At 39.5% G+C, this 20,748-nt stretch overlaps 3 protein-coding genes across 3 annotated transcripts; 1 reads left to right on the plus strand and 2 right to left on the minus strand.

Moving 5' to 3' along the window:
• Positions 1–448: 448 nt before the first annotated feature.
• LOC141912861 (TBC1 domain family member 7-like) lies at positions 449–3,807 on the minus strand. Its single transcript, XM_074804276.1, has 6 exons — positions 3,608–3,807; positions 2,829–3,013; positions 2,505–2,645; positions 1,884–2,035; positions 1,634–1,763; positions 449–769 (listed from the first exon to the last, which is right to left on the minus strand). The coding sequence occupies exons 1-6, from the start codon at positions 3,801–3,803 to the stop codon at positions 599–601; spliced, it is 975 nt and encodes a 324-aa protein (XP_074660377.1). The 5' UTR covers positions 3,804–3,807; the 3' UTR covers positions 449–598.
• A 594-nt stretch (positions 3,808–4,401) lies between these two features.
• On the plus strand, positions 4,402–8,858 carry LOC141913153 (uncharacterized). Its single transcript, XM_074804614.1, has 4 exons — positions 4,402–4,640; positions 5,075–5,526; positions 6,012–6,164; positions 6,713–8,858. Exons 2-4 carry the CDS (start codon positions 5,076–5,078, stop codon positions 7,150–7,152), a joined length of 1,044 nt encoding a protein of 347 aa, XP_074660715.1. The 5' UTR covers positions 4,402–4,640; position 5,075; the 3' UTR covers positions 7,153–8,858.
• Positions 8,859–9,467: 609 nt separating this feature from the next.
• On the minus strand, positions 9,468–15,834 carry LOC141912608 (uncharacterized). Its single transcript, XM_074803902.1, has 11 exons — positions 15,718–15,834; positions 14,747–14,912; positions 13,969–14,637; positions 13,273–13,338; positions 13,002–13,058; positions 12,686–12,815; positions 11,360–11,522; positions 10,867–11,051; positions 10,234–10,345; positions 9,812–9,878; positions 9,468–9,719 (listed from the first exon to the last, which is right to left on the minus strand). The coding sequence occupies exons 2-11, from the start codon at positions 14,871–14,873 to the stop codon at positions 9,628–9,630; spliced, it is 1,668 nt and encodes a 555-aa protein (XP_074660003.1). The 5' UTR covers positions 14,874–14,912; positions 15,718–15,834; the 3' UTR covers positions 9,468–9,627.
• Between the last annotated feature and the right edge of the window lie 4,914 nt (positions 15,835–20,748).

Raw genomic sequence — 20,748 nt, forward strand, 5'->3', positions numbered from 1 at the left:
ATCACACCGAATTGTCGAGTATCAGATCCGAATCAAATTCAGTACGTGCGTCTAATCAGAGCATGCGCTCACACGTAAACCACTCACTCAATACTAAACAAGCATAGGGAGTACTGTACCCCCCTATATATCCAGGGAATTGACTATGGTACAGCGGAACCTCGTTATAACGAACTTGGATACAACGATTCATCGGATATAACAAAATATAGAATTACCTCGCAATTTAACTACCCGGTAATTTCATATTGGATAAAACGAACTATCGGTTATAAGGAACATATTTTCTGGTCCCATGAAGTTCGCTGTAACGAAGTTCCACTGTAATAACATCTGATGCATCAAATAAATGTCGAAGACAAAAAATTCATATTTTCATATCTTTATTATTGATATGAATATGAAATCAAAGCATTTACAGTTAACATAACAATGAATTAACAGTAAAACAACAATGCTTCACGGCACGAGATAAAAATTGCAATTCGGCCCGTTGTGTTTAATGAGTGTCCCGATTAATAAGCATTCACGATACATCGGCTTCTAGTAACTATAGACAAACCGATTATTCTGACAGGTTTTATAATAGTCTATCAGATCACAGAGGATCTTTATTAACCGACAGGATTGCGAACGTTGATTTATCGACTATAACCGGTGAATCGGTGCGACTTGAAACCGACGTCGTCGATGGAATCAGTTGACTGCCCTGTTTTTGCCACATATCAATAGCTCGATTAACGACCGCATCAGCCGTATCGACACTCATCTGAAAATAGTAAAAATATTACATTTCAATGGATGGGGAATCGATGATGGTAAACTTCAGTGTTCTAAAAGAATGTAAAAATGAACTAAAATTATATGAATAGATGTAACTATTTAATGCATGTAATCCTACTACAAATATACTGCAGAACAGTACCTCAAGCAAACGTCTGACGATCGCTGCTACATAAAAATTACCAAATTTAAACTAGTTGATTATGGTCCCAAATGCTGGGAAAACACATCTGAGCATCAACTAGAAATATAACATTTTTCGAACTCCCCGGACCCCCATTCCTGATGTGGGCTCGTGCCTTCGGTGCTCGTTTTCTGAGCACCGCCATGTTTTAATTTCAACCCAGCGAGAACACTGAACTTAATAACATTTCATCCATAAATCCCCATTTGACATCATGAATTTATCCGTGATGACATCAAATGTGGTACCGGCAATGCTACTACTAGGGCGAACAAAATTCCATCAAAATCTGCCAGGTTTGCTACTTCTTTAAACTCAATTAAAATCTAACGATCATTTCTCGAATTCTATACATGATGTACATAAAACATGCCATGTATGAACTTCGAATCTACGCTTATCTAGAAGCATGATTTGCCTAGATTCCTAGATGACTGGAAATTGAGATCATTTAAGTAAACTAAACATGAACTAAATGTAGTTTGTGATCAAGCATATACCGAATTGATTACCGGTTTATTTAGCTTTGATTCCGATGTCTTTTTAATAAACACACATTCCCGATGGAACAAAGAAAACCAAAATTCTTAAAATACCAATCATTCAATTCAGACATTCATAGATTATTGTGTACGGTAAGTTGCATCTCATAATTACTAATAGTACCTTTTGTAGAAAGCTAACAATACTGTTTGAATCAGTCATCGACAGCAGCGATCTTTTATGCGTCAGAAACAGCGAAACTGCTACAAACGCGAGTACTGTGAACGAACCAGCTATCACTTTATCCCAAATACTAGAAAACAGAAACGCAAAACACAATTAGATCAGGAATAGCCTTGTCCTAGTCATATGGACAGCGGTTGGCTCTAGGAACACTTCAAAACCATACCACTGATCATTTTGAACCTCGTACCTTTCAAAGCTGCTTTCGGGAAGGATGTTAGCGAACGCGCAACGAAACCACATGTCCAGCGGTAGTTTTTCGAATAATCGATGAGCTGACAAATGATTGACGATTCGGCCGTCTTTGTCCTCTTTTTTCAGATATTGATCAGTCTGCTCGATCTAACAATGAGGGAAAAACTTCAATTCAGAGGATCATAAAATCAAAAGTCCTTAAAGCTGACTACTACAATGGCGAGATATCTCAGTGTGGCCACTTTTATTTGACTCCCTTTTTCCCCTGGACTATTCCCAGACATGCGCATTGTTTTCCCTGACTTGATCTGCTAGGAATCCAATCAATCAACACAGTCAATTACGTAAGACATAGATGGAAACTGTTTGATTTTATGCACATGAATACGTGAACACATGAATACATGTATACATGAATACGTGTACAGCAATCGCATTAATTATCCCCGACTTATTCGTGAGTCTACATATATCATCTTTAATAAAAGAGTGTTTCTTAATCCACCGTAAAAATGCAGTTTTAATTGTCAACTCTCCACTGGTTAACTCTAACCAACTATCGAGAAACTTCTACCTCCAGGTATTTAACCTCAGCAGTTCGGATCTTCCTACTTACCAAACTAGGGAAAAGATGTCGCGATTTCATGATGTGTTTGTGGAGTTTGTAAGACAGCCAGAATCGTTCGGCCTTTGCCTCACAGATCTCGCCCGTACCGGTGGCGATGTGAACGAACGCTTGATTTTCGGGCGATGACATCTGTAACATAGACGAGCTATAAAGTCAAAAGCGAACCAAACAATGAGCATCGGAAAAAGTAAAATCTAAAGCAAGCGTAAAAGTCTGTCGTTCCATTTTAATATTTGGATAAACGAAATAATTCAATTTGAATATTTTTTATTGATATTTTAGGATATTTTTTTCGGTTTTAATACTACTCACCAGATGGCGATGATCAAAGGGTAGAATACCGTCCTCGACTAAGTAAACTTTGAGGAAAACCTCCGGTTCGGGAGCGTGTTCCGACACTACTTGCGTAACTTGTAGACAGCGCAGTAATTCATTATACTGTTCACTTCGCTGAGTCATAGCGAATTCGTGCACCTCTTGATGCGCGGGTAACACACCTACAACAACAGATAACATTCAATAACCATAACGAAGTGGCTACTTTATCGACGTCGTAAATTCTACTTTTACAATGGTTTATATCGAATTTGATTGATTATTATGGTCTTGAGGGTGAGAAGAGGGTCCAGAGGCTTAGGTTTCCGTTTCACAATTAGGGATAGGGTTAGGGTAAGGTTGAGTGCTATACGTAGTTAAAACATTTGGTGGATTCTCAGCGAGCTCGTTGATCTGGAGGGGACATGTTACGTTTGCAATCTGCTGGCCCAGGTTTCGCTCTCGATCTATTTTCTCTAACTGTGTTCTACACATTTTCTTCGAATTTTCTCTGTCGCGCGCCTCAGAGTGCATGAGCAACGTGAATTGGCCAATCAGAATGAAACGTTGTAAATATAACTGGTGTTGTCCGTCTACGCGATATAGTAAAAATAGCCTGAGCGAATTCATTAACTCAACAACTGATCAACCTGATTCAGACTATTCGCACCGACGGACAGAGAGTCTGATCATTTTGTCTCACTTCCTTTAAAAATCATTTCATCACATTGCTGATTGAGCGGTCAATAAAGTTAATTTGAATTGAATTGTCTTACCGAGCAGCACTTTCCAGGCTAAAATCCGATATACAACAGGCACTGGGAATCTCAGACTGAACTGGCACAGTTTTGTCAGATCGAGCGGTTGTTCCTTCAGCAGTATTTCAAGCGACTTTTTTTCTTCGACGCCGCGAAAGCCGACTTTTTCATAATATTGCGAACGAAAATTGCGCTCAGAGACATCGGCCGCCATGTTGTTTACTAATGGAAACCGGAAGTTAGCAAGTTCAAATTAGTTTTTATTGCGAAAACAAAAAAATATATTGGCCTGCCCATACTTTATTTTACACTGATTCCGGAAATGCAAAATCTGTTAAGTGAAATCAACAAGAGATAAGATCGGTTATTTTAATCTAGACCTGCAGGTGCTGCCTTCTATAGCCATTGCTGTTTAAAAAAATGCCTATCAATGCCCAAAAGGCCTTCAAAATACATCAATCTTCAAAATGCATCGATAATTTATTCGTTGGTATGGTATTTTTTACAGAATGGGGTTATTCTTTAATTTGTCTCATCTTAAACTCAAAATCTACAGGTATTAGAGGGAAAACACACAATTTACAGATGTTGTTATAACATTATAAATGTAGAGAATTTACAAATTCGATACAAAAAACTTGTTTAAATGAACAAACAGCAATAACATAGTAACTAATTTGGACTATCTATCTATGTCATTATCATTTTCTATAGGTTATTGAGCTGCCACCTGGCGATAAAAATGTCTACTACATTTTTATGAATGAAGCCGCTGGTCACGTGACACGCGGTGTGGTTCATTCATAAAAATGGAATGCGTTGAGAAACTGAATGAACGAACACAATGCCCATTCATGATGAATGACGTCAGTTTCTAGTTTAGTAACTTGCCCGAACTTGTCGAGTTGCACGCCGGCTACATATACGGATATTGCTTCATCACACCTGTTTATATCGGCGAGGAAAGATAGTCAGTAGACTGAAAAGAATTGTCGAGAAGAAACGAAGTTATAGCCCTTAATTGATTCGAAGAAAACGTAAAAAATCTCAGGTAATTTGCTGCAGCTTCGAAACCTTATTTGGAAACAACAAAGACCGGTTGCAATAATGACATACTCTGATATCTAATAGTAATGTACTGAACGTTTTAAGGACGTTTTTATAGCATCCGAAAAGTGAGCAAAAACGGTCACTGACAAAAGTTGACCAAGTTGTCAGTAAAAGGCTTATGGCGTCAATTTATGACAATTTTACTGACTGCAGTTGGGTGCACTGAAATGAAAAGATGTAAGAAACAACTTATCATAATTTTGCTTTGGTACAATTGGTCCCTGAGCCAACGCAAAAAAAACTACTGAAAGCAGCAAATAGTCTGATCATTACTTGACCTTTTTAGGAACCGTTTAAAAAAGTAACACAATGACTGGCGATAACAAGAAAAACATAATATTTTACTATTTGGTGATGATATTTCAATTTTTTTAGGATGAAGCAGTCTTCGAGGTATTTTCTGATATGCGTATTGTTGCTCGGTGTGGCGTTCACGAGCACCCGATCATCCACAACTCCGGTTGGTAAAAAAGCCGAAAATTCATCGTTGGACATCGTCGCCGACGATCGGGAGAAAATGGACGACAGCCGCGGCGTAGAACCGGTTAAAATTCCGCGGTGTCCGACCGGCTATTACTTCAACGTGAACGAGCGAATCTGTAAGAATTGCACGACGTGCGGAATTCACGATATTCTGAATAATCTGTGCGCTACGTGCGGTCGTGCTTACCACCTGACGCTGAAATTCTTCCGCAAAGATAACGCGAACGAGGATTCGTCGGTCGACGGCGGCTCGGCCGGGCGAACGAAGGAGAACGACGACAGTCGAATTTATCGATTCGTCGTCGGTGATGATACCGATGATGAGGATGACGATACAACCATAGGTGAGTCCTCATTGAAGATTCGGTCAGATGAGATTTTAAAGATTGTTCCCCGCAGAAGTCCCCCTACTCCCTTTGGAAAACTTAAAAATATCAAAATAATACTTGCCAGTGCGGAGATATTTAAAAATTTGATATGATTTACCTCTAATCCTGGAAGTTCATGGCTGTATTGGTTGGGATGTTTATTGCTTTAGAAGCACCAGTCACAATAATATGCGCATGCTTCCGAAACTTCGTTGATTTTGAGGCCAAACTGTTGGAAAACCACAAATATGAGTCTTGAATTAGAAATTGCTTCTTTTAGCATCTCATTTTCAAAAATTCTCTGCACAAGTCGTGTACCTCACGTAAAAATCAACCCCCCTCACGAAGACAGGGCTTGCTACAGTCCCGCAGTTATTTTATTCAGAGCTAATGTTTGAAGTTTAGAATACTAACTGATGTATAAGACTTCGTTTTATTTATCAAACTTTAATCTTTTCCAGATGTTTTGCCGACGAGTAATGACACATTCTGGAAGAGATTTTCGATGTGTCTGATCGGTATTTTGGCGTGCGTTATGGTTCTGTTCGTGTTGTTCGTCATCGTCGCTTGCCGTAGAGATGTCGCTGAATTGCGGGCGAAATCAAATACGATCGGTAAATAATTTTTTGTTTATAGACGATGCCGGTTAAACCACCGGGCTACCCCTACGGATATTTCATTCCGCAGATGCAGTATCTGTATATTTTTGTTTTGGAACTAGTCAAAAATTAACCCTTGATGTACACCGCCAAAATCCTAAATCACCTAAACTATTTGTACCTAATTTAGACAGTTTTCTAAAGAAATGATTAAATTTTTCGTCTGCAATATATCGCAGAATAGGGAAGTAGAATAGTAGAATAGTTAACTATTCTAAAAGAAATGTAAGGATAGTAGAATAGGGGAGTAGAATAGTAGAATAGTAGAATAGTTAACTATTCTAAAAGAAATGTAAAGATAGTAGAATAGGGGAGTAGAATAGTAGAATAGTAGAATAGTTAACTATTCTAAAAGATATGTAAAGATAGTAGAATAGGGAAGTAGAATAGTAGAATAGTTAACTATACAACTATAATAAGATCCCGCACCATTTGACATAATGAAATGACATTGAAATGTATTGTCGCACCGAATGATAATCGTGTTTCTTCTTGTTCTGTAGAGTTATTGAGCAGTAGAGCGAGGCTGTTTTCGAGAGATTGCGTGTTGAACGAGTACGTATTGAATCAGCAGCTATTGCTTCCGTCATCCGCCATCACATCCGGCGATAAACAACAACCCGAAATCCGTATCGCGCCCGACGGCACTCAGTTCATCGACGAGATATTCACGCAGGAAGACAGCGCCGGTAAACGCGTCGCGACGGCGTTCCGTCTGCCGTTGCTAGACGACGAGCGGGCGAATGAAGGCGCCGGTGATGAGAACGATACGAACGCCGGGCGGGCCGGTAGAACGAGCTCGCTGTGGACGGAGATGAACTATAAAACGAATCAATCTCTGCAGAAGATCGATCTCGGTAACGTTACTCCTTCGCGGAGTCGCCCAGCGTCGGCCATCTTGCCGTCGACATCGCGACTGGGCAACGCTCCGTCGCCGGTCTAATCGAGTTGCTTCCATATTAATGTCTCGCTGGCTGTGCATGCATTTTCAAATTGTATACTATGGCTTTCACCGAATCATTCCATTAAAAACATTTTGCTCGCAGTTTTAAACTGGTCTGTCTGTCGAGTCAAGTAACGAGTCCGATATACGTCTCAGTCTGGTACAGGTGTTGATCGTTTGAAAAACAAAAAATGATGTATGCATTTCATACGAGATTGATAGTATTTTTTTGTAAGATCTTTGATGAAAAACTGTACGTTTTATAATGAGTCGGTTTAGTACAGATCGGCTATCACAGCTATTGTTAGTTAGTTTTAGAGAAAAGATTTAGTGTTTTTCTACGCGCGTATCAATGCAATACATTATAGTCAATATATCGAATGACGTGGGTTAGTTAATACCAGTTTGAAATCCAGTTCGTGAAATACTTTCGATTCGTTGCGATTATTTCGGTACGTTAGCTTTCTGACCGAAGGCAGCTTCGCGTTGCGTCTTAACCCTTAGGTGCTGACTGATAGATTAATCCCCGAAAGATTTGGACATAATTTGAGAATTAAAAAAGAAATATTCAACCCCAGAGTTTTGAATAAGGAGCATAACCGCTTAAGTGCAACTGTGTATCGTTAGTTATTAATATTTCACTATGTTTGACTGGTGCTGCCATCTTTCAATAGAGATAAAAGCTAATTTTATACACAGTCATTTGATGCACTCACAAAGTCCATCACCGCACTATCGAGTAGACATGCTGAAAGGGTTAAGGGGCGTAGTCAGTCTTCATATTTTCTGATATCACCGACACGATGGACGAACTCGGGTTTATACGAACTTGACTAATGTGTTCATGGAGTACTGTAAATCTCCTTTAACAAGGGAAAGAATATAGAATGTACTGATTCAGTCTGCCTGAATGTACCCATGTTAGAAGTGGTTTAGCCTTAAGTTGGATCTCGAACTGAGGCGGAAGGGGTGAGGAATCGTGGTTTATTTGAGTTTTGTTCGTTTTATTCATGAATTATATAGTATCTTTTGTTGTTGTTTTTATGACGTATTTATTTCGAAAGCGTAGCTTTGTATAAATTACCACTAGTAGTATTTAGCTTTAAAATTGTAAATAATCGACGCGAAATGTAGTTAGATTAAACATTAATGAAAATGACGATGTTTTGTATAACGAATTATGAAGTTAGTTGATTGACGCATTCGCTGCCAAAAGCTGGTCTATACTGACGGGACGGGCTGGTAGAACCCAACTAGATATTGTCTGGCAGCAGGCCTACAGAGCAAAATGATTGATCAAGCACCTTGGGGTTTTGGTGCGAAGTAATTTCTATTCATAATTACAATCCGACTGCAAAGCTATTGGTAGCGAATGGGTTCATGATCAGACTACATTGATAGAAGGTGCGTTAACTGAAACTATGGCTGCCAAAGCATTTTACTATACATATGTAATCTTTAATTAAACGACTGTGCTATATAATGTATAGCCGTTTCATTATAAAGTTTGTGAGCGTATGCAAGGGCTTACTTGAAATCAAGTGAACAATTTGATTAATTTTCTCACAATTTTCAGCGATCACATGTATGTATTTTTCATTGTATATTATTACGCATTTTGAATTTACTGCATTTTGTATTTGTATACGACACACTGTTTCGAGAATTTGTGTACACATTGCTTTTTGAGATAAAAATATATTATTTGGAGTTTCTTCATTAAATCGTAGACTTATTGTTGTCATTTGTTGATGAGGGTCTCGTTCTTCAGAAGTGGAGTAGCGTCAGTTGGACTGAAAAACAGGGGCGGCTCTAGGAACATTTGAAGGAGGGGTCCACAAGAAAGGAAAAGACATTTGTTGGATAAAGCAGCCATGCTTCTATCTTAAACTTCCCACCCTCATCCAGGCCTACAATAATGAATGATATTGGTTTGGTGTAGGTTCCACTTCAGTTTTTAGGCGAGACATTGCCACTATGAGAACTTTTTGACAAGAAAACCGCATCCATGATCCTTCTTGGCTTCCAACCTATCAACATTTTCTGAACTTCACCAGTCCAGACAAACTAAGGCAGGCTTCAAGATTGGAGAAATCTTTTTTTTTAAATTCTTGATTTGTCCCAACACCGTATAACAAGGGTACACTGTATTCTAATCTGTAACAGAGTTATGAAACCTATGACTATTATGTAAATCATATGATAGCCACATGTATTCTAAAACTATACATATATTTCTGGCAAACAAGGAATCCATATTCTTTATGCAAAATTATTGACTTTATTACACAATATTTATTACAAATAATTTTGAAGTAACAATCAAAATGCTAAATGCATGTACGGTATTCGGCCAGTACCACAATAAGTTCGGCACAAGCTTTGCTTCATTGTTTAACACGATCGAACATAATGTTTAAATCATCAGTACGCTTTAAACTGAAAGTTCATACTGATAGCGATTGGTGATGCTTTTTAATCGTAAGCTAGACGGAAGTTTTTTTCCTGTTCGATACGTCGGGTCTCGGCCAACTTTGAAATTTCATCCACTTTTCGTTGCAGCATAGCTGAAAAACATAGAAAAGCGCGATAAAAATTGTATCATTTTGTCGGAAATTGCATCGAACAGATGCCATCAATAGTGATTATAAAGGCTCACCTGAATTTTGGTCCACCCACTGTAGTGAATCCATATGAGCATTTAATATCCGAGCTATTTGATAAATCTGAAAAATAGGAATTGGTTTTGATTATGAGTCTATGGATCCCAGGAACAATATGAAGTGATTCACTATCGTGGAAATACAAAATAAAAACATAGACTTAATGAATATCATTCCAAAATTCAAAACGTGTTAAGGAGTTTAGTGCTAATTCTTAAATTCAAAAAGTTGATAAGAGGTTTTTGAAAATATTTTTTTTCTGAATCTTGCAGAGTTTTCGAGGAATCAATGAGTAGTATTGATGGCTGTTACTGTATAGTACCCCGGTATGTTAGTAGTTTTATGTCGGGTATCTATTCCTGAATAAATAAGCTACAGAAATACTTCGCAAATCAGCAGAATGAACGGTAATGCTTACTGGATCACTGGAGTCTTGGCTGGAGTTCGACGTATTCAAATGTTCCACGATTTCCTTCAAGTCTCCGACCATTCGCTTCAATTGCGCATCTATATTTTCTGCCAGTTGATACCTAAAAGAAAGTCGGGTGAATGAAATTATTCCGGCCAGATCGTAAATTACTGATGTGAAATCTTGTTGCGTAACAAATAATAATCCATCGGTCTTATCTTGAACTACAGTACATGCCAGAGAGCTAGGCAAATAGAGGTTGTGCAGCCATATTCCTCTTTTACTTGACTTTAAAAATTTATTTACATGACAAACCGTCCCTCAGTCCTCAAATTAGCCGCCATCACATAGAGACGATCTAATTAGAGAGCGTGTTCATGCGTAAATCACCCACTCGATACTAAACAATGCTTAAACAAGGCAAAGTGAGTCACTTCCGGAACCAGTTGCAATTCAGATGCAATAATTTGAACTATGTTGAGATTTGGCTCGGGCCTGGTCCGACGATAGGTCCGATAACAGGCATGGGCCCATTTGGCACCATTTCTCAAAATCAGATATGATTTGGGTTCTTTGATTAGAAGTAGTTAGGAGTAGAATCAACAAGTAGAATGAGAATCATCGTTCATATTTTTTCCTTACGTGTGTTCGCGTTCTAAATCGGCGTGTTGCGAGTAGCCGATCGGCGGCAGTTCTTCGACAGCTTTCTCAATCGGCGTCAGCATCTCTTCCAATTCCTTCTGTTGCGATTGTATGAAATCGAGTTCGTGATCGAGTCGTTTCTGGTCGTGTTTGACTTTCTCGACGTCGATGTTCAACTGCGTTATCTACGGAAGTCGTAATCGAGAACACGAATAATTAGACTAAATCATGATGATAAGCGATTGAAAAATAAATACCTCTTATCATTCTTCCAAAACGAATACAAATTTTTCATGTACAGAGCGATTGATGTTTTACTCATAAAAATGTTCAAAGGAGCTAGCGCGCTCTTTCGAATAAAAAAGTCTTAAAATCTTTTTGAAAATTAACTGTTTTTCACAACGAATAATCAAGTGTTTAGTGGCACGATCTGGTAAATGCTGGTACCCCGCTGACTTTCAAACGAAATGCCAGAACAACGAATAAAATTCACCTTATCGCCATTTTCGATAAGCAGACGATCCCAAGCGTTGACCTGCGTAGCTTGTTGTAAAAACATCTTCTCCTGTTCTTCCAGTTCGAGCGTCCACTTATTGATCGCTTCTTCCAACTGTCGATAGTTCATGGCCGGTAGAGGCTGAGCTGTCGAAGCGGTTCTGAAAAAAATTACGACGTATCGGTATCAACTCCTTCCATAGAGATCATTCATTTATTACGTACGCATAAAGTCTTCATTTTCAATTTACTGTCTGATGTTCTGAATTTCAGGTTTTTCAATTAGGAAAACATAAGTGCAGGGCTGCCTTCATCTGAAAAGTGCTATCACTAACAAATTGAATCTCTTTCAGTAGCGTTTCATTGGAATGTGAAAGAAAACATTCAAATCAATCAGTAATCAACAGTTAGATCCTTAGTAACATCTTTCATATTTCGGTAATGCTTCAAACAAATCAAATCAGTATTTCTCATTACAAAATAGCAACAAATACTGAAAATGAGGAACAGTTGGCGGCTCTGTAAATGGCGTTTCGTTCACTTGCCTTTCAGCGATGCCAGACTATATACCTGATATCTGTAGAAGTTTTCATGAAAAATTAGGTTAATTGGACATAAGAATAGTAGCTTCAATCGAAAATGAACTCGAAATTATTCTTATTTGAGAGCATTTCGATATTTCAGGCCGTTGTCTTTAAAAAGAAGAAACTACTCTCAAATACAGTAGACTCCTCTCAACTCAAATCCTATTAAGTCGAAAATCCGTTAAACCAGCACGTTTATTGATTTCTACTTTTTCGCGCTCAAAACAATACACGGTACATGTATGATCGTTCATTTTTCATCACACCAAGTTTTGGAGGTAAAAAATGAGACAAAACACGCTTTATTCTATTGGAATTTTTTTTAATATTTAGCATCTAAACAAACAAACAAACCATGTAGGAGCGATACCGAATCGTTTATTGAGGTTTGATTTCTTAATAATTTTTGGCCAATTTTGTAAAATTCCCAACTCGAATTCCGCTTAACTCGTTGATTTTTTTTCTGGTCCCAATGAATTCGAGTTGAGTGGAGTCTACTGTACAAATGGCGTCTGTGGATTTCATTAAGTATTCATTTCCGATCAAAGCGCATGCAAAAACACATAGTCACACACAGTCAATGAACATAGAAGCAAATAATCATTTTGGGATAGAATTTAATCAATCACCTGTCTAACTCCCATCCGAGTACTAATCTGTACAAATTTGAACATAATAAATGAACGATTCGTAACTTTCTGCACTACTTCTATCAAAAAGACAATAATAATTGCACTTACGTAGTGGTAGCAGTCGACAAACTAACGGCTGTTGATTTTAAAGTTGTGGCCGCCGTTGAAGCCGGCAAGTTGAATGTTAATCCAGACGTCGCCGTGGTGGTTGCAGCAGGTGTCGCAGTAGTGAGAGAAGCTGGATGAGAGAAACAGATAATCGATGCATTTTCTATCAAAAAAATCATAATTAGTTTCGATCGAAATGGTTTTTCGAAAAAAGTTATATTGCCTGACTAAAGTGGTACTGAGTAAGAAGGAGTCATCCGTATTAATTCAACATTGTGAAGCTGAGGCCAGATCTTTTTTGGGCCAATATATTTACCTGCTGTTGTAGGTTTCAAACCGAATCCTGATGGCGCAGTGGCAGGTGCACTGCTAGCTAAAAATAAAATTCATCGTATTGCATTACAAGTCATCACTTTTTGAATTACAATAGCACCCGCTTTATAATGGACCAATGATTTTCACACGGTCTACGAGAGATCCAAATTACATATAGGCCTATCTTACATACATGTAAAAGGGTGCAATTATAACTGGATTAGATCGAAATGTGGATTAAACTGATACGGATAAAGTGGGTTTTACTGTACCTGCTAATGTGAATCCACCACCAGGTGCCACTACCGGTGTTGTTGTCGGTTTGGATGCAGATCCGGCTGAATAAACAATAAATATAGTAAGACGTTACGATTATAGCCTAAATAAGGAGATCGATAACATTTTGATAAATCATTCAACTCAATAACTAGAATAAATTGTAATCGCTTTGTGAAACTTGGTCTATCAAACCAGCCCCTGGGTCATGACAAATGAGGTCTTTAAGACATTAGATCAACTCTACAACGGCGATAGTCCAGACTGGTCATAAATCGAAGTCTTGATTATGCAAGGGACAGATTTATAGATAAGTTTAAACTTAAACCAGTGAGCTAACACAAAATCAAAAAATGAGCTAGGTTTAGTTCTCAGGACAAAGTTAATATCAATCTATAAAACTGGACCCAGCCTTTTTATCATTGCTCGTGGTTGTAATAAATGAATCCTAGTTTAATCTTTTAAACATAAGACTAGTGGCCGGTTTTATAGACTGGTATTAGCTTGACCCCCAGGTTAACTCAATTCAAAATGAATTGAGTTGGCCCCCCGGTTAAAGTAAATACCAGTCAAACGAAGTCTACCAATTGAATAAATAACAGGGTGAATCCCTATATTAAGATCAGTTAATACCAGTCTATAAAACTGGGCCTAGGAATGTTTCGACAGTCGACAATTGAATAACGACTTACTGAGGTTGAACGCCGTCGTCGCTCCTGCAGACGTGGTTAACAGACCGGCCAACATTCCCGGTGCCGCGGATTGCGTCGTCGGTTTCGTTAAGCCGCCCAGACTGGTACCGGTACCCTGCGGCGTCGTGCCGAACGTAATACCAGTTGCCGGCTTAGAGGTGACCGGCGCCGCCATGTTCGGAACAACCGGTGTAGCGAACGTAAGTTTTTGCTGCGGCGGCAACGTCGCTGCAGGTGCAGCTGCGGGTGTCGTGCCGAAAGTGAAACCAGTGCTCGGTTGAGCAGCAGGTGCCGATGCTCCGAAACTAAGTCCCGCTGGTTTAGCAGCTGTCGCTGCTGCTGGTTGTTGAGGCGTCGAGGCAGCTGCCCCGAAACTAAATCCGGTACTCGGCGCCGCGGTAGAAGTGCTACCAGTCGGCGCAGGTGCCGCCGCCGCCACCGTACCAAAACTAAAACCGCCCGGTTTGGGAGCTGCTGCAGCTGTTGTGGCGCCTAGCGTGAATCCACCAGACGATGATTGGCTGAGAGGGGTAGCTGTAGCGGGATTAGCAGCAGGTGCGCCGAAAGAAAATCCAGACGTTGGCGCAGCTGTGGTCGACTTCACTGCTGACTGGCCTCCGAATGAGAATGCACCTGTCGATCCGGCAGCTGGAGTTCCGAAGCTAAATCCTGGATTGAGATAATCAAATCGCAATTAATCGAACAATCGTTGAATTTGAACGGAGAGAGACATGAATTAATACCCCGAGAATATTTCGATTTTGTTTCTTCCTCTTACCACCTGGTGCTGGTGCAGCCGATGCTTGTGTAGGTGCCGCACCCGGTGTAGCTGCCGCGGGCGTACCAAATGAAAAGCCACTGGTAGCGCCACCTCCACTGGTCGATCCAAAATTAAAACCTGACATAGTCGTGATGTAGTCTATTTAGGCTCAGAGCTCTTCTTCCTGTGAGGGGAGATGAATGACAATCTTGTGATTGAATTGAAATTTTGTAAATACCCTGTTGCTCCGGTTACGGAGTCCGTTAACCGAGTGAGATAGCTCCGGTTACGGAGGACAGTTAGCGCATGCACAATACAGTAAAATTCTGACTTGTAATATTGGGATTCGAAACTAAACCAAAAAGTAGTAGCGCTTTACCCATTGTGCCACAGCTAACGACAGGAGTTTGGGTGAGTTGATTTATATACAGCCTCACCTTACCCTAAACCCTATTCCTTCATGCATGCGCGTACGTAGATAGAGTGGAGATTCCCCCGTAACCGGAGCCCGTTTGATAATAAATAGGCCTTTGCCTAAGGCTGCAAAATAAATTAAACTTTCATTGAGCCTACTTCCTACTACTGCTCTTATTTTAAATTTAAGGCCTACAATATAGAGAATAAAAGTGCAGGTAACTGAAGGTAAAAGTGCAGATCCGCACCTCACAGCGTAAATGGTTCAATCAATTACATTAAATATCATTGTTTCAAGTCAAAATGTCATCAGCAATTCAGTAAATAGCGATTGCCATTGGTTAAGTTTTAAGATATGTTCACTAGAAAGATTTTCGCCTAGATTCTGTCATACAGTAGATTGCGTCAATCAACGAGACTGAGACTGAGAGTGCAGAGATCTGCACTTTTACCGAGAATTCCTGGTAGTAGGTTTAGGAGGTGTTTTAGAGTATCATCGAAATCTGGGTGCTCTCATAGTCTTACTACTTACGCGATCAACATATAGTGGTACAATATCTCATTTATTCACTTACCGTTAAGAACGCTACGACTTTTTGATATAAATCAATAAAGGAGCGCGGATTATTAAATTGAATTGATTTTGACGTGCAGAACATGGCGCCACAGGTCGCGGGTATGTTACCTCTATTACTTGCGACCTGACACGCCATATGTAAAACTGAAAATACAAATCGATTGCCATGCTTTAGCTCGGTTTGAGTTAAAATTTCTTTATTTCCATAAATAAAAAATGGGACAAAAATTCAGTGTATTTTTTTACTAGCGTGGCATGTGATACATTTGATGGTGGGAATGGCGATCAAATCGATTAATCGTATATTGGGTTTGATTACCTACTAGTCACGCCGAGAGAAAGGGTACCGGTAGCTCCGAGAATATCCAAATCAGGACATCCATATCGCGGCAGCAAATTGTGCTCTCATTCGTCCGGGAATATCCGTCTCGGCGCGGTTAAAACGCCGCTTTATCAACATATACATCTACGTCAGTCTACATGGGATACTGCATCTGAACCGCGATCGCGCGTATAACGATGCATGGGGAAGGTGGTGCGGTGGGGCATGGCAGCAGAACACTATGGATCATCTCGATCCTGGGACTGCTGTTGTTCCAGTCCACAATTGTTCTCGGGAAGAAGGAGTTTCGGAACTCCTCGGTCGATGTCCTAAACTGTAGCAGTTTACAATCGTTCCGCCGTCTAGTTTTCCCGGATCCTTGTTCGATATAGTTTTCCTTGTGGATTGCAGGGACGTGTTATGTTTACTATTCTGGCCATGAGCGCGCTATGCGATTTTCTTGGTGGCGGGAGGCTAGGCTTGGCCATGTCAGCTCATCCAGCATTGTCGTAACGCTACTGGTACGCTAGTTTCCGGTCACGAATCTCGCAGCTCTCCGCTGCACTTTCTCTAGATGTTCAATGGTCTTTCGGTGGTACGGGTCCCAGACTGTCTGCATACGACAGCTTTGATCGACCCAGTGACATGTAAGCTACCTCCTTTAGTAGTTTCGGGGCGTACCGAAGGTAACGCATTACAATACCCAGAGTCCTGCTAGCAGAGGCAACGGTTGAATTTATATGGGTATCCCATTTCATGTCGTTTGACAGCGTGATACCAAGATAGGGTGTTGAGGTGACAGTCTTCAGAATGTGGCTTCCTATCGTGTATATATACGGTCTACCTGCCGATTGACGAGTGATCGGTAGGATACGTAACACTTGGCCGCATTAAAACACATGCCCCAGGTGTCCGCCCATGCCCGCAATGAGTCAAGGTCCTGTTGTAGGTGTGCTGGTCCTTGGTGGAGTTTATCTCTCTATATAACAGGCAGGTAAACATGACTGCAGTGAACTGATGTAAATCTCAGTGTAAAGTTAACGAATAAAACGCACAGTTACTTCTGTAAGAACGGTTTGTTGCCTTACAGTCTCGAGGTTCAAACTAAACCTCATCACCAGAGGAACAAAAAATACTATTTTTTTCGTATTTTTTATTCTTTTTGTATTTTGTATTTGTATTTTGTATTTTTTTTTACTCTGATGATGAGGTATTCCTCCGTGAATGAAGGCAATGTCCGGTTTAGCACAAAATATCTGAGACTATAAATGAGACTATTTCCAGAGTCAAACCGTTGGTTTTCTGGAAGACCGTCGAATATGCAATTGCGTTGAGGGAGAATGAATTTGAAATTTGGAATTTGTTGCCCTTGTTTCGGATAAATATATATATTGTAGCATTGTAGTAAAGATTGACTGTTTATTTCCTGACGCTCATTGTGGCCTATAGGCCTACACGAGAATGGAGATCAGATGAAATGAAGTCCTGTCATTCAACCAAACGGATATTCAATTAATTTCATTAATAAAGAAGCAAACAAAACTAAAGAAATAAAATCGTTTCTTTGACTGAATTTGAACTTGGACCCTGAATGCTTTGTTTTGCACACACTCAGCTGCTAACAAAATAAACAACGGTTTGTTTTGGCTATTGCGCATGCAGTGACGTCATTGTAGTGTATAATACTAATTCTTGTGGTTTTTATTGGAGGTTGGAAAATAAATGCGCTTACACTCTACAAATATGTTTTACACTCTATCAAGCATCAGAATTTGATAAAGTAACTTCCCTATATTAATTGTGACTTTTATAATTACGGGAACTTTGTACCAGGTTTTGGAACTTAAGATTTCGATTGTTATAATATATTATAAAAAGATGTATAGTGCAACCCACTGGAGGTTTCAATTTAGGCCTAGAATAATTTTTTGAGTTTTTCTTTATTTTCTACTTGATTTAAATTCGATTGCCTGGCAGGTTTAGAATTTTTAATGCTGCGTTAACTCTCAGATCCGTAAATCACGGTATTTGACCATATTGGGCCATTAGAAAGACGGGAAATTATCGAAGGCTTCGATTCCGACATTCCATGTCAAAATGAGTTCCCGGAACTCACTGTTGCTGGGTTTTTGGAAACGCTTGCCATCGAGGATGGGAATTTGATTATTCTGGTGTCCGTTTTGTGCAAATCAATGACATAATAACACGACATCGCCAAGCCGGCTTGAAAATGAGGTTAAGTGGTTCCCGCGGCTTCAATTCAAAGAAAACAGGTTTTCACCTACTTCAAATTTAAGCCGAAAACAGGGAAATTAACTGTATTTTCCTTATTTGTCGCATACACCCTTAAAACTATATTGATTGATTAATTAGTCTCTAATTAAGTAATTAGTGGTCTCATCCATACCAAATTTGCACAATTGAAACTTGAAAGGACGTTGATTTTGATGGAATATTCGAAAAAATTGCATATTCGATGGTTCGTCAGAAAGCCAGCGAATTGATTCAACCGACTGAAAAACGTACGTACCTTATCTCGTATTGCAGACGAGATTTGCAAGAAATGAATTTAGTTACAGTATGAATACGATTTTATAGATTTTCAACTGTTCTAATCAAACGATGATTTTAATTCTTTAAAATTTTGAAAATTTCCATGAAAATAGCGTGTGCGTTTGCAGAAAATCGACGGCCAACCACTCGTGCGCGTTTGCGCCGACCCAACCGGTGGCCACGCGCGTATCTAAGAAGATATTTTTACGAATCCAGTATCAACGAAATCCTCAGATAAAACTTAATCTTCAGTGAAAAATTTTAAATTGTATCTCAAAAAATGAAAAAGTTACAGCCAACGACACCAAATTACCAATTTTTTAGGCGCCTTCCTAAAAGTGACGTATCTTTATTAAAATGTAACTGTGTTCGATTGTTGCAGCCAAGGACAATGAGTAAAGATCATCAGAAAATAGAAATTGTCGCTTTTCTAACGAATAATAAGTTCAAATTTTGTGCCAGAGGTTTTAGTTTAAAAAATTGTTAAAATCTGTCCAACAATGCGGGACCCGTGGGACCGCCTCAAAATGGCGCCTGGTAACTGGAAACTTCCCTATTTTGTTCATTTTCATTGTGTCTTGTCTTGTAAAGTGCTTTAAGACTATGTTAGGCATAAGCCGTATTTACTATATATTTGTTAAGCTTCTTATAGTCTTAGTATTATAGTCATGGAGATGGTCAAACAGATTATGCGCGATTAGCATGATCAGGCAGTCGTTGACCAACTCCATGACTACACAGTATTTGTTTATACTTTCATTGAACTGTATAAAATGGATTTGTAATATGTTTTCGGGGTCACTCTCGATCTGACTCTCGATTCGACACTTTCACTATCGTCAATAAACTGGAATCATCATCATATTCGTAAACTAACGTGTCTCTTTGCGGATTGATCTTGGTTGTTTGGAGGATTCAGGAATCTTAAAGTTTTACACTGGTGGAGAACCCTACTTCGCAAAGGTACGACAATAAGTTTCATCTCTATTTTCATTCGGGTTTATTCCATAAGTTAAGTCGAAGCTGACCCAGCCAAGTGCTGTAAAAATTGTTGATAATTTTCTTTTGCGGGTTCTTATCTTGCATTTTCTTTTGCTATTTTGCTGTTTTCAACCTTGTTTTGTTATTTCATTTATTGCTTTGCTCTACCATTTCCCCGTTGCATTATATTTTCCCCGTTGCATTTTATTGTCATTTAATACATTATGAGTACCCAAGCCAAATCTTGTAAATCATCTACCACTAATGCTACTGCAAAAACCAGGTCTGGGTTTCAACTGCCTGAGCGTAGAACTACTCGGTCTAGCGATCAGCCACCGACCCCAGTGGATTTAACACCATCTAGGCCGCAATTCGATACGCCGATTGGTACATCGCAACAGTTGGAAACTCCTCCAACAGTTTCGCGTGCACTTCCTATGGACAGTACCCTAGAGAATCAGGAAGACAACGATTATGTTGCAATTGTTCCTGAAAGCAATGACGACCGTTCTGAAATTAATGCTGCGTTAAACGTTGAACTGATTAATACTATTTCCGATTTTCAAAATTCTATGGAATCAAAATTTCAGGACGTTCTTAATTCTATTGAATGTCATTCAAAAGACATCAGTAACATCTATGACCAACTACATGAATTTAATCAGTTTAGGCTTGCCACCGAAAGTACACTGTCGAAATTATCTACGCATAACGAAACCATGAACGTGATATCAGAACAGTTAAAGTCCTTAGGACAAGAAATGGCTTTGATTAAATCTGTAGTTTTTCAAAATTCACCATCGCAGGCCCCTTTGCATATATCTTCTGACGCTCGTCTTACGGACCCCGTTGCCGAAAATCGAGCCTCTGATAATGTCACCGATACCCATAGTTCGTCTCATTTTCATTCACCATCTCATTCACTTAGATATCCTGAAGCACCACATCAATCTTTTAATGCACTCGCACATCCACCCCGTTCACAGACACCTCAGTCGCAAGTAAGTCAAGCAAGCGAATTTGAGCGGGCTGTGCGCCAAATGGCGTTTAGTAACGTAGTTTCCGAAGTTCCAACATTTGAGGGGGATACCAAATTATCAGTTAAGAAATTTTTCATGTATTGGGAAGACCACTGCGAGAATTTTGGTGTTCCAATTCAAGAGCGTCTGACAC

This window comes from Tubulanus polymorphus, chromosome 11 (genome assembly GCF_964204645.1).
Source record: "Tubulanus polymorphus chromosome 11, tnTubPoly1.2, whole genome shotgun sequence".
NCBI lineage: Eukaryota > Metazoa > Nemertea > Palaeonemertea > Tubulaniformes > Tubulanidae > Tubulanus > Tubulanus polymorphus.

Coding starts and splice junctions, on each gene's coding strand:
- LOC141912861 (XM_074804276.1), bottom strand. CDS start 3,803: ATGGCGGCCGATGTCTCTGAGCGCAATTTTCGTTCGCAATATTATGAA. Junction 3,014..3,607: donor AGCCTGGAAAGTGCTGCTCG/GTAAGACAATTC, acceptor CTGTTGTTGTAG/GTGTGTTACCCGCGCATCAA. Junction 770..1,633: donor TTGTTAGCTTTCTACAAAAG/GTACTATTAGTA, acceptor TACTATTTTCAG/ATGAGTGTCGATACGGCTGA.
- LOC141913153 (XM_074804614.1), top strand. CDS start 5,076: ATGAAGCAGTCTTCGAGGTATTTTCTGATATGCGTATTGTTGCTCGGT. Junction 5,527..6,011: donor GGATGACGATACAACCATAG/GTGAGTCCTCAT, acceptor AATCTTTTCCAG/ATGTTTTGCCGACGAGTAAT. Junction 6,165..6,712: donor GGCGAAATCAAATACGATCG/GTAAATAATTTT, acceptor CTTGTTCTGTAG/AGTTATTGAGCAGTAGAGCG.
- LOC141912608 (XM_074803902.1), bottom strand. CDS start 14,873: ATGTCAGGTTTTAATTTTGGATCGACCAGTGGAGGTGGCGCTACCAGT. Junction 13,339..13,968: donor GACGACGGCGTTCAACCTCA/GTAAGTCGTTAT, acceptor TTGTTTATTCAG/CCGGATCTGCATCCAAACCG. Junction 12,816..13,001: donor TTTGAAACCTACAACAGCAG/GTAAATATATTG, acceptor TCTCTCATCCAG/CTTCTCTCACTACTGCGACA.